The sequence below is a fragment of the Eucyclogobius newberryi genome, unplaced genomic scaffold (assembly GCF_026437365.1).
Source record: "Eucyclogobius newberryi isolate DKJ021-1_F unplaced genomic scaffold, fEucNew1.0.hap1 SCAF_273, whole genome shotgun sequence".
Classification (NCBI taxonomy): domain Eukaryota; kingdom Metazoa; phylum Chordata; class Actinopteri; order Gobiiformes; family Gobiidae; genus Eucyclogobius; species Eucyclogobius newberryi.
In genome coordinates, this window is record NW_027315916.1 from 12,501 (window position 1) to 23,109 (window position 10,609).

At 61.1% G+C, this 10,609-nt stretch overlaps 1 protein-coding gene across 2 annotated transcripts in view; it reads left to right on the plus strand.

The window, feature by feature from the left end:
- cox4i2 (cytochrome c oxidase subunit 4I2) overlaps positions 1 to 8,539 on the plus strand; it is a 20,774-nt gene extending 12,235 nt beyond the window's left edge. The window contains exons 2-5 of one of the 2 annotated variants that reach the window (XM_072459766.1): positions 264 to 348; positions 996 to 1,166; positions 7,701 to 7,832; positions 8,302 to 8,539. In XM_072459766.1, coding sequence (XP_072315867.1) covers positions 264 to 348; positions 996 to 1,166; positions 7,701 to 7,832; positions 8,302 to 8,435 — 522 coding nt within the window. In that variant the 3' untranslated portion in view covers positions 8,436 to 8,539. The remainder of the gene's footprint in view (positions 1 to 263; positions 349 to 995; positions 1,167 to 7,700; positions 7,833 to 8,301) is intronic. The other variant, XM_072459767.1, reaches the window with a different exon arrangement.
- The last annotated feature ends 2,070 nt before the right edge of the window (positions 8,540 to 10,609 follow it).

Below are 10,609 nucleotides of genomic sequence, written 5' to 3' on the forward strand. Positions count from 1 at the left end.
AAGTGACCTCAGGTGGAGTGACCTCAGGTGGAGTGAACATGCAAGACAAACATTTGGATCTTTTCAGAATAAGACAAACATTTGGATCTTTTCAGAATAAGACAAACATCTGGATCTTTTCAGAATAAGACAAACATCTGGATCTTTTCAGAATAAGACAAACATCTGGATCTTTTCAGAATAAGACAAACATCTGGATCTTTTCAGAATAAGACTGGGATGTTCATTTATGTCTTTTTGATTTGACCTTTTGTCTTTGGCAGATGCTGCGTTTGGTTTCTGGCCTCGTGAGCCGACGTTTGACTCCTGTTTGTGTGGGCGGAGCCAGAGCGGCGAGCCACGCACACGGTGAACACACTGAACACGCTGAACACGCTGAACACGCACACACTGAACACGGTGAACACACTGAACACGCTGAACACGCTGAACACGCTGAACACGCTGAACACACTGAACACGCTGAACACACTGAACACGCTGAACACGCACACGCTGAACACACTGAACACGCACACACTGAACACGGTGAACACACTGAACACGGTGAACACGCTGAACACGCTGAACACACTGAACACACTGAACACGCTGAACACGCTGAACACGCACACGCTGAACACACTGAACACGCTGAACACGCTGAACACGCACACGCTGAACACGCTGAACACGCACACGCTGAACACACTGAACACGCACACGCTGAACACACTGAACACGCACACACTGAACACGGTGAACACACTGAACACGGTGAACACGCTGAACACGCTGAACACGGTGAACACACTGAACACGGTGAACACGCTGAACACGCTGAACACACTGAACACACTGAACACGCTGAACACGCTGAACACGCACACGCTGAACACGCACACGCTGAACACACTGAACACGCACACGCTCAACACGCACAGTATGTTGAGGTCTCCAGGTCGCCCACTCGTCCAGTTTGTTGTCTCTAAATGTCTTCTGTCTCTGGTCCTCAGCTCCAGACGTGTCCCCGAGCGTAGACATGAGTAAGCCCATGTACTGGGATCGCACAGATGTCCCTCTGCCGGACAAACGCTTCAAAGACGAGCTGAGCGCTGGAGACAAGAGCCTGAAGGAGAAGGAGAAAGGCTCCTGGAAACATCTGAGCAACGACGAGAAGATCGCACGTAAGAACCATCACCAGAACCTAGAGCAGGTCTTCAAGAGCAGCAGGTCTTCAAGAGCAGCAGGTCTTCAAGAGCAGCAGGTCTTCAAGAGCAGCAGGTCTTCAAGAGCAGGAGGTCTTCAAGAGCAGCAGGTCTTCAAGAGCAGGAGGTCTTCAAGAGCAGGAGGTCTTCAAGAGCAGCAGGTCTTCAAGAGCAGGAGGATCTCAACGACATTTCTAAATGAGCAGATTTGAATTAATAATTTCTCTTTTGCCTCGAGACTTAAACTGATTCTAAAATGAATCATATTTAATGTGAGATTGTTCTAATATTTCTAATTTTGGTTTTAACGAGAACGAGCTGCTCCTCTTCATGTCCCTCTCTCCCCCTCCCTCTCTCCCCCTCCCTCCTCCTCCTCCCCCTCCCTCTCTCCCCCTCCCTCCTCCTCCTCCCCCTCCCTCTCTCCCCCTCCCTCCCTCCTCCCCTCCCTCTCTCCTCCCCCTCTCTCCTCCCCCTCCCTCCCTCCTCCTCCTCTCTCCTCCCCCTCCCTCCCTCCTCCTCCTCTCTCCCCCTCCCTCCTCCTCCTCTCCTCCTCCCTCTCTCCTCCCCCTCCCTCTCTCCCCCTCCCTCTCTCCTCCCCCTCTCTCCTCCCCCTCCCTCCCTCCTCCCTCCTCCTCCTCCCCCTCTCCTCCCCCTCTCTCCTCCTCCCCTCCCTCTCTCCTCACCCTCTCTCCTCCCCCTCCCTCCCTCCTCCTCCTCTCTCCTCCCCCTCCCTCTCTCCTCCCCCTCCCTCCTCCCTCTCTCCTCCTCCCTCTCTCCTCCCCCTCCCTCTCTCCCCCTCCCTCCTCCTCCTCCCCCTCCCTCTCTCCTCCCCCTCCCTCCTCCTCCTCTCTCCTCCCCCTCCCTCCTCCTCCTCTCTCCTCCCTCTCTCCTCCTCCCTCTCTCCCCCTCCCTCTCTCCCCCTCCCTCTCTCCTCCCCCTCCCTCTCTCCCCCTCCCTCTCTCCCCCTCCCTCTCCCTCTCTCCCCCTCTCCTCCCCCTCTCCTCCTCCCTCCTCCTCCTCCCCCTCTCCTCCCCCTCTCTCCTCCTCCCCTCCCTCTCTCCTCCCCCTCCCTCCCTCCTCCTCCTCTCTCCTCCCCCTCCCTCTCTCCTCCTCTCTCCTCCCTCTCTCCTCCTCCCTCTCTCCTCCCCCTCCCTCTCTCCCCCTCCCTCCTCCTCCTCCCCCTCCCTCTCTCCTCCTCCCTCTCTCCTCCCCCTCTCTCCTCCCCCTCCCTCCCTCCTCCTCCTCTCTCCTCCCCCTCCCTCCTCCTCCTCTCTCCTCCCTCTCTCCTCCTCCCTCTCTCCCCCTCCTCTCTCCTCCCCCTCCCTCCCTCCTCCTCCTCTCTCCTCCCCCTCCCTCCTCCTCCTCTCTCCTCCCTCTCTCCTCCTCCCTCTCTCCCCCTCCCTCCCTCTCTCCTCCTCCCTCTCTCCCCCTCCTCTCTCCTCCCCCTCCCTCCCTCCTCCTCCTCTCTCCTCCCCCTCCCTCCTCCTCCTCTCTCCTCCCTCTCTCCTCCTCCCTCTCTCCCCCTCCCTCTCTCCTCCTCCCTCTCTCCTCCCCCTCTCTCCTCCCCCTCCCTCCCTCCTCCTCCTCTCTCCTCCCCCTCCCTCCTCCTCCTCTCTCCTCCCTCTCTCCTCCTCCCTCTCTCCCCCTCCTCTCTCCTCCCCCTCCCTCTCTCCTCCCCCTCCCTCCTCCTCCTCTCTCCTCCCTCTCTCCTCCTCCCTCTCTCCCCCTCCCTCCCTCTCTCCCCCTCCCTCTCCTCCCCCTCCCTCCCTCCTCCCCTCCCTCTCTCCTCCCCCTCCCTCCTCCTCCTCTCTCCTCCCCCTCCCTCCCTCCTCCTCCTCTCTCCCCCTCCCTCCTCCTCCTCTCCTCCTCCCTCTCTCCTCCCCCTCCCTCTCTCCTCCTCCCTCTCTCCCCCTCCCTCTCTCCTCCCCCCCTCCCTCTCTCCTCCCCCTCCCTCCCTCCTCCCCCTCTCTCCTCCCTCTCTCCTCCTCCCTCTCTCCTCCCCCTCCCTCCTCCTCCTCCCCCTCCCCCTCTCCTCCCCCTCTCCTCCTCCTCCCCCTCTCCTCCCCCTCTCTCCTCCTCCCCTCCCTCTCTCCTCCCCCTCTCTCCCTCCTCCTCCTCTCTCCTCCCCCTCCCTCTCTCCTCCCCCTCCCTCCTCCCTCTCTCCTCCTCCCTCTCTCCTCCCCCTCCCTCTCTCCCCCTCCCTCCTCCTCCTCCCCCTCCCTCTCTCCTCCCCCTCTCTCCTCCTCCCTCTCTCCTCCCCCTCTCTCCTCCCCCTCCCTCCCTCCTCCTCCTCTCTCCTCCCCCTCCCTCCTCCTCCTCTCTCCCCCTCCCTCCTCCTCCTCCCCCTCCCTCTCTCCTCCCCCTCCCTCTCTCCCCCTCCCTCTCTCCTCCCCCTCCCTCTCTCCCCCTCCCTCTCTCCCCCTCCCTCTCTCCCCCTCCCTCTCCCTCTCTCCCCCTCTCCTCCCCCTCTCCTCCTCCCTCCTCCTCCCCCTCTCCTCCCCCTCTCTCCTCCTCCCCTCCCTCTCTCCTCCCCCTCCCTCCCTCCTCCTCCTCTCTCCTCCCCCTCCCTCTCTCCTCCTCTCTCCTCCCTCTCTCCTCCTCCCTCTCTCCTCCCCCTCCCTCTCTCCCCCTCCCTCCTCCTCCTCCTCCCCCTCCCTCTCTCCTCCTCCCTCTCTCCTCCCCCTCTCTCCTCCCCCTCCCTCCCTCCTCCTCCTCTCTCCTCCCCCTCCCTCCTCCTCCTCTCTCCTCCCTCTCTCCTCCTCCCTCTCTCCCCCTCCTCTCTCCTCCCCCTCCCTCCCTCCTCCTCCTCTCTCCTCCCTCTCTCCTCCTCCCTCTCTCCCCCTCCCTCCCTCTCTCCCCCTCCCTCTCTCCTCCTCCTCTCTCCTCCCCCTCCCTCCTCCTCCTCTCTCCTCCCTCTCTCCTCCTCCCTCTCTCCCCCTCCTCTCTCCTCCCCCTCCCTCCCTCCTCCTCCTCTCTCCTCCCCCTCCCTCCTCCTCCTCTCTCCTCCCTCTCTCCTCCTCCCTCTCTCCCCCTCCTCTCTCCTCCCCCTCCCTCCCTCCTCCTCCTCTCTCCTCCCCCTCCCTCCTCCTCCTCTCTCCTCCCTCTCTCCTCCTCCCTCTCTCCCCCTCCCTCCCTCTCTCCTCCTCCCCTCTCTCCCCCTCCCTCCCTCTCTCCCCCTCCCTCTCTCCTCCTCCCTCTCTCCTCCCCCTCTCTCCTCCCCCTCCCTCCCTCCTCCTCCTCTCTCCTCCCCCTCCCTCCTCCTCCTCTCTCCTCCCTCTCTCCCCCTCCTCTCTCCTCCCCCTCCCTCCCTCCTCCTCCTCTCTCCTCCCCCTCCCTCCTCCTCCTCTCTCCTCCCTCTCTCCTCCTCCCTCTCTCCCCCTCCCTCTCTCCTCCTCCCTCTCTCCTCCCCCTCCCTCCCTCCTCCTCCTCTCTCCTCCCCCTCCCTCCTCCTCCTCTCTCCTCCCTCTCTCCTCCTCCCTCTCTCCCCCTCCTCTCTCCTCCCCCTCCCTCCCTCCTCCTCCTCTCTCCTCCCCCTCCCTCCTCCTCCTCTCTCCTCCCCCTCCCTCCTCCTCCTCTCTCCTCCCTCTCTCCTCCTCCCTCTCTCCCCCTCCCTCCCTCTCTCCCCCTCCCTCTCCTCCCCCTCCCTCCCTCCTCCCCTCCCTCTCTCCTCCCCCTCCCTCCTCCTCCTCTCTCCTCCCCCTCCCTCCCTCCTCCTCCTCTCTCCCCCTCCCTCCTCCTCCTCTCCTCCTCCCTCTCTCCTCCCCCTCCCTCTCTCCTCCTCCCTCTCTCCCCCTCCCTCTCTCCTCCCCCCCTCCCTCTCTCCTCCCCCTCCCTCCCTCCTCCCCCTCTCTCCTCCCTCTCTCCTCCTCCCTCTCTCCTCCCCCTCCCTCCTCCTCCTCCCCCTCCCCCTCTCCTCCCCCTCTCCTCCTCCTCCCCCTCTCCTCCCCCTCTCTCCTCCTCCCCTCCCTCTCTCCTCCCCCTCTCTCCCTCCTCCTCCTCTCTCCTCCCCCTCCCTCTCTCCTCCCCCTCCCTCCTCCCTCTCTCCTCCTCCCTCTCTCCTCCCCCTCCCTCTCTCCCCCTCCCTCCTCCTCCTCCCCCTCCCTCTCTCCTCCCCCTCTCTCCTCCTCCCTCTCTCCTCCCCCTCTCTCCTCCCCCTCCCTCCCTCCTCCTCCTCTCTCCTCCCCCTCCCTCCTCCTCCTCTCTCCCCCTCCCTCCTCCTCCTCCCCCTCCCTCTCTCCTCCCCCTCCCTCTCTCCCCCTCCCTCTCTCCTCCCCCTCCCTCTCTCCCCCTCCCTCTCTCCCCCTCCCTCTCTCCCCCTCTCCTCCCCCTCTCCTCCTCCCTCCTCCTCCCCCTCTCCTCCCCCTCTCTCCTCCTCCCCTCCCTCTCTCCTCCCCCTCCCTCCCTCCTCCTCCTCTCTCCTCCCCCTCCCTCTCTCCCCCTCCCTCCTCCTCCTCCTCCCCCTCCCTCTCTCCTCCTCCCTCTCTCCTCCCCCTCTCTCCTCCCCCTCCCTCCCTCCTCCTCCTCTCTCCTCCCCCTCCCTCCTCCTCCTCTCTCCTCCCTCTCTCCTCCTCCCTCTCTCCCCCTCCTCTCTCCTCCCCCTCCCTCCCTCCTCCTCCTCCCCCTCCCTCCTCCTCCTCTCTCCTCCCTCTCTCCTCCTCCCTCTCTCCCCCTCCCTCCCTCTCTCCCCCTCCCTCTCTCCTCCTCCTCTCTCCTCCCCCTCCCTCCTCCTCCTCTCTCCTCCCTCTCTCCTCCTCCCTCTCTCCCCCTCCTCTCTCCTCCCCCTCCCTCCCTCCTCCTCCTCTCTCCTCCCCCTCCCTCCTCCTCCTCTCTCCTCCCTCTCTCCTCCTCCCTCTCTCCCCCTCCTCTCTCCTCCCCCTCCCTCCCTCCTCCTCCTCTCTCCTCCCCCTCCCTCCTCCTCCTCTCTCCTCCCTCTCTCCTCCTCCCTCTCTCCCCCTCCCTCCCTCTCTCCTCCTCCCTCTCTCCCCCTCCCTCCCTCTCTCCCCCTCCCTCTCTCCTCCTCCCTCTCTCCTCCCCCTCTCTCCTCCCCCTCCCTCCCTCCTCCTCCTCTCTCCTCCCCCTCCCTCCTCCTCCTCTCTCCTCCCTCTCCCTCCTCCTCCTCTCTCCTCCCTCTCTCCTCCTCCCTCTCTCCCCCTCCTCTCTCCTCCCCCTCCCTCCCTCCTCCTCCTCTCTCCTCCCCCTCCCTCCTCCTCCTCTCTCCTCCCTCTCTCCTCCTCCCTCTCTCCCCCTCCTCTCTCCTCCCCCTCCCTCCCTCCTCCTCCTCTCTCCTCCCCCTCCCTCCTCCTCCTCTCTCCTCCCTCTCTCCCCCTCCTCTCTCCTCCCCCTCCCTCCCTCCTCCTCCTCTCTCCTCCCCCTCCCTCCTCCTCTCTCCTCCCTCTCTCCTCCTCCCTCTCTCCCCCTCCCTCCCTCTCTCCTCCTCCCTCTCTCCCCCTCCCTCCCTCTCTCCCCCTCCCTCTCTCCTCCTCCCTCTCTCCTCCCCCTCTCTCCTCCCCCTCCCTCCCTCCTCCTCCTCTCTCCTCCCCCTCCCTCCTCCTCCTCTCTCCTCCCTCTCTCCTCCTCCCTCCCTCTCTCCCCCTCCTCTCTCCTCCCCCTCCCTCCCTCCTCCTCCTCTCTCCTCCCCCTCCCTCCTCTCTCCTCCCTCTCTCCTCCTCCCTCTCTCCCCCTCCCTCCCTCTCTCCCCCTCCTCTCTCCTCCCCCTCCCTCCCTCCTCCTCCTCTCTCCTCCCCCTCCCTCCTCCTCCTCTCTCCTCCCTCTCCCTCCTCCTCCTCTCTCCTCCCTCTCTCCTCCTCCCTCTCTCCCCCTCCTCTCTCCTCCCCCTCCCTCCCTCCTCCTCCTCTCTCCTCCCCCTCCCTCCTCCTCCTCTCTCCTCCCTCTCTCCTCCTCCCTCTCTCCCCCTCCTCTCTCCTCCCCCTCCCTCCCTCCTCCTCCTCTCTCCTCCCCCTCCCTCCTCCTCCTCTCTCCTCCCTCTCTCCCCCTCCTCTCTCCTCCCCCTCCCTCCCTCCTCCTCCTCTCTCCTCCCCCTCCCTCCTCCTCTCTCCTCCCTCTCTCCTCCTCCCTCTCTCCCCCTCCCTCCCTCTCTCCTCCTCCCTCTCTCCCCCTCCCTCCCTCTCTCCCCCTCCCTCTCTCCTCCTCCCTCTCTCCTCCCCCTCTCTCCTCCCCCTCCCTCCCTCCTCCTCCTCTCTCCTCCCCCTCCCTCCTCCTCCTCTCTCCTCCCTCTCTCCTCCTCCCTCCCTCTCTCCCCCTCCTCTCTCCTCCCCCTCCCTCCCTCCTCCTCCTCTCTCCTCCCCCTCCCTCCTCTCTCCTCCCTCTCTCCTCCTCCCTCTCTCCCCCTCCCTCCCTCTCTCCCCCTCCTCTCTCCTCCCCCTCCCTCCCTCCTCCTCCTCTCTCCTCCCCCTCCCTCCTCCTCCTCTCTCCTCCCTCTCTCCTCCTCCCTCTCTCCCCCTCCCTCCCTCTCTCCCCCTCCCTCTCTCCTCCTCCTCTCTCCTCCCCCTCCAGTCTACCGTCTCTCCTTCCATCAGACTTATGCAGAGATGCATCGTCCTTCGTCCGAGTGGAAGACAGTTCTTGGGGGCGTGTTCATATTCCTGGGCTTCACTGGACTCGTGGTCATTTGGCAGAACATTTACGGTCAGTTCAACTCGTTTAAGACTCACATCATTGTTTTCGTGCGCCCGCATGTTTGGTACCCTGTCGCCCCTGTCGCCCCTGTCACATAGAGTGAACTAGCCCATGCCTAAAGCATGGATCATGCAGACTCACTCCTGTACGATCCCATGGGCCGCGCTTGTATCTGCTCATGTGAATGGTCCACACGTAACGACAACTCCACCCCACGACGGCATAGGTCGATGGTACGTGCGGTCGATGGTACGTGCGGTCGATGGTACGTGCGGTCGATGGTACGTGCGGTCGATGGTACGTGCGGTCGATGGTACGTGCGGTCGATGGTACGTGCGGTCGATGGTACGTGCGGTCGATGGTACGTGCGGTCGATGGTACGTGCGGTCGATGGTACGTGCGGTCGATGGTACGTGCGGTCGATGGTACGTGCGGTCGATGGTACGTGCGGTCGATGGTACGTGTCTGGTCTTCACAGTTTACCCTCCTCGTCCACACACCTTTGAGCCCGAGTGGCAGCAGAAGCAGCTGCAGAGGATGCTGGACATGAGGATTAACCCTGTGGAAGGATTCGCTGCCAAATGGGACTACGAGAAGGGCCAGTGGAAGTGAGGGGTCAGAGGTCAACGTGAGGGGTCAGAGGTCATGGCTTGAACCTTCTCTAATCTGAGTTCTGTGAATGCTCTGCCACTTTAAATAAACCGTCTTTTAACATTCGTCTTCTGGTTCTTTCAAACATTAAACTAAATATCTTTATCACAACGAGGGCTCAGAAGGGTCAGTTTTAATATATTATAATATTATAATCATGACTTTATTTAGATGAAAATAAAGTTTTCCATCAAGACGAGGACTTTGACTCATGAGTGAATCTAGGGGACGATGTGGACAGTAGGGGTCAGTAGGGGGCAATGTGGACAATGGGGGCGGTGTGGTCAGTAGGGGGCAATGTGGACAATGGGGGCGGTGTGGACAGTAGGGGGCAATGTGGACAATGGGGGCGGTGTGGTCAGTAGGGGGCAATGTGGACAATGGGGGCGGTGTGGACAGTAGGGGTCAGTAGGGGGCGATTGTCAAGGAATGAGACATACATCGATGCTATTATGTAACACATCGAGAACACAATTCAACTTAGAATATGAAATGACACAGAAATATCAGACATTTGTATGACAAGCTTGGGAGAAAACGCCGGGACTGGTCACTCAGGCTGTTGTAAGCAGCCTGGTGACTCTCCTGCGTCTCACACCGTTTTTTCTCATGCTGGTTGGTTTTATTAGATATTATGGAATAGGCGGGTCACATTTCTCATTGGTCAGCCTCACATCAAGGCACTTGTCTTTTACACAGTTGGTATTTTTCCTAGAGATCAAGCCTTGGGTCATGTTTACCCAAACCCCCCTGGGCTGTTGCACCCCCTCCTGGAGCAACATTCTTTACGACACCTTCACAAACAAATGCTGTCACACACCCATTTTTCTCTGAGACTAATGATGCAGATACAATACATCACAGAAATATAATCATATATTCACATTTTATCACAGCGATGTGGACAGTGGGGGGCGATGTGGACAGTGGGGGGCGATGTGGACAGTGGGGGGCGATGTGGACAGTGGGGGGCGATGTGTACAGTGGGGGTCAGTAGGGGGCGATGTGGACAGTAGAGAGGGGCAATGTGGACAGTGGGGGCGATGTGGACAGTGGGGGGCAATGTGGACAGTGGGGGTCAGTAGGGGGCGATGTGGACAGTGGGGGCGATGTGGACAGTGGGGGCGATGTGGACAGTGGGGGTCAGTAGGGGGCGATGTGGACAGTGGGGGCGATGTGGACAGTGGGGGCGATGTGGACAGTGGGGGCGATGTGGACAGTGGGGGGCAATGTGGACAGTAGGGGGCGATGTGGACAGTGGGGGCGATGTGGACAATGGGGGCGATGTGGACAGTGGGGGGCGATGTGGACAGTGGGGGTCAGTAGGGGGCGATGTGGACAGTGGGGGCGATGTGGACAGTGGGGGCGATGTGGACAGTGGGGGCGATGTGGACAGTGGGGGCGATGTGGACATTAGAGAGGGGCAATGTGGACAGTGGGGGTCAGTAAGGGGCAATGTGGACAGTAGGGGACCATGTGGGACAGTGTGGGACACTCAGATTTGAAAAAAGTCATAAAAGGGTGAGTTTTTTGTGTGATTTTAATGATCTTTGGAATGTTTCAAACACAGATCTGACGCTTCATCGTTTTACACCAAATATAAAGAAGTCAAATCTTAAATATGTGGCTAAGCTAACACTAATGCTAACGCGCTATTCTAAGGTTTAAATAACTAGCTACGTTTATTTATAGAAACTTCACTCGAGTTGGACTGAAGACAAATCCTTTTCTTCTGATTTGTGATGTTTGAGTTTGAGGTGATTTCAACTTCAGAATTACAAACAATTAAGTTTCAAACCTGGTTAATGTTCAGCTGCAGGTCACGTTTGGACCTGGAGTCTGAACGTCCTGAACACGCTCAGAGTTCAGGAGCAGCAGCGTCCAACCCACAAAAATACAGGATTCTGGAATGTAGAAAATCTGCAGCTCCTGTAGCTCCTGCAGCTCCTGCAAATCCTGCAGCTCCTGAAGCTCCTGAAGGTCCAGCTGCTGCAGGAACAGGTTTATAAGTTTCACCTAAAGATGGATCAGCAGCTTCAGTTCTGTCTGAATATAAACCAGAGAGCGCCTCCTGGTGTCCCACACTAACCCGTCCCATGTTTGAGTCTAATTCTTAATGGAAATCGACTTCGGTC